Here is a 446-nt window from a genome sequence, read left to right as displayed (position 1 = left end):
CGCGCGCTTCAGTATGCGTTTAATAAACAAACCGCATCAATAAGATGTGTTTGTTCTAGGGTTTCTTGCATTTTTGAGTATGCTTGTAATTCTTATTCTCAAAAGTGATTGTCATTATTTTAATAATAATGTTAAACGATCAGTAAACACGAGTGTATGATGTAGTAAACAGTAATATCTAACCTCCACACCATCAGCCAAATGATCCGGCTTTACCGGGACATCTTCAGGTTCGGCTTTAACCTCCTCTGACATCTACAGACACAGAGACACAAGAGAAGGGTTAGTTAAAGAAGTTAATTGTGTCAGTGGCTGCTGGCGTGAAATGTCTCATAAGTCACAAAACGAGTGATCATGCAAAATAATCATCAGTGCCATGATGGTAAACACACAGGATGACAGTAAACAAACAAAACCGCACTAAAACTGCAATTCAAAAAAAAAAA

At 37.4% G+C, this 446-nt stretch overlaps 1 protein-coding gene across 1 annotated transcript in view; it reads right to left on the bottom strand.

The window, feature by feature from the left end:
- LOC107575633 (band 4.1-like protein 3) overlaps positions 1-446 on the bottom strand; it is a 38,530-nt gene that overhangs the window by 10,791 nt on the left and 27,293 nt on the right. The window contains exon 12 of the mRNA XM_016261995.1: positions 184-255. Coding sequence (XP_016117481.1) covers positions 184-255 — 72 coding nt within the window. The remainder of the gene's footprint in view (positions 1-183; positions 256-446) is intronic.

The sequence above is a fragment of the Sinocyclocheilus grahami genome, unplaced genomic scaffold, assembly GCF_001515645.1.
Source record: "Sinocyclocheilus grahami isolate Dianchi unplaced genomic scaffold, SAMN03320097.WGS_v1.1 scaffold2771.1, whole genome shotgun sequence".
In the NCBI taxonomy this organism is placed as follows: Eukaryota; Metazoa; Chordata; class Actinopteri; order Cypriniformes; family Cyprinidae; genus Sinocyclocheilus; species Sinocyclocheilus grahami.
This window is presented reverse-complemented; position numbering and strand designations above follow the sequence as displayed.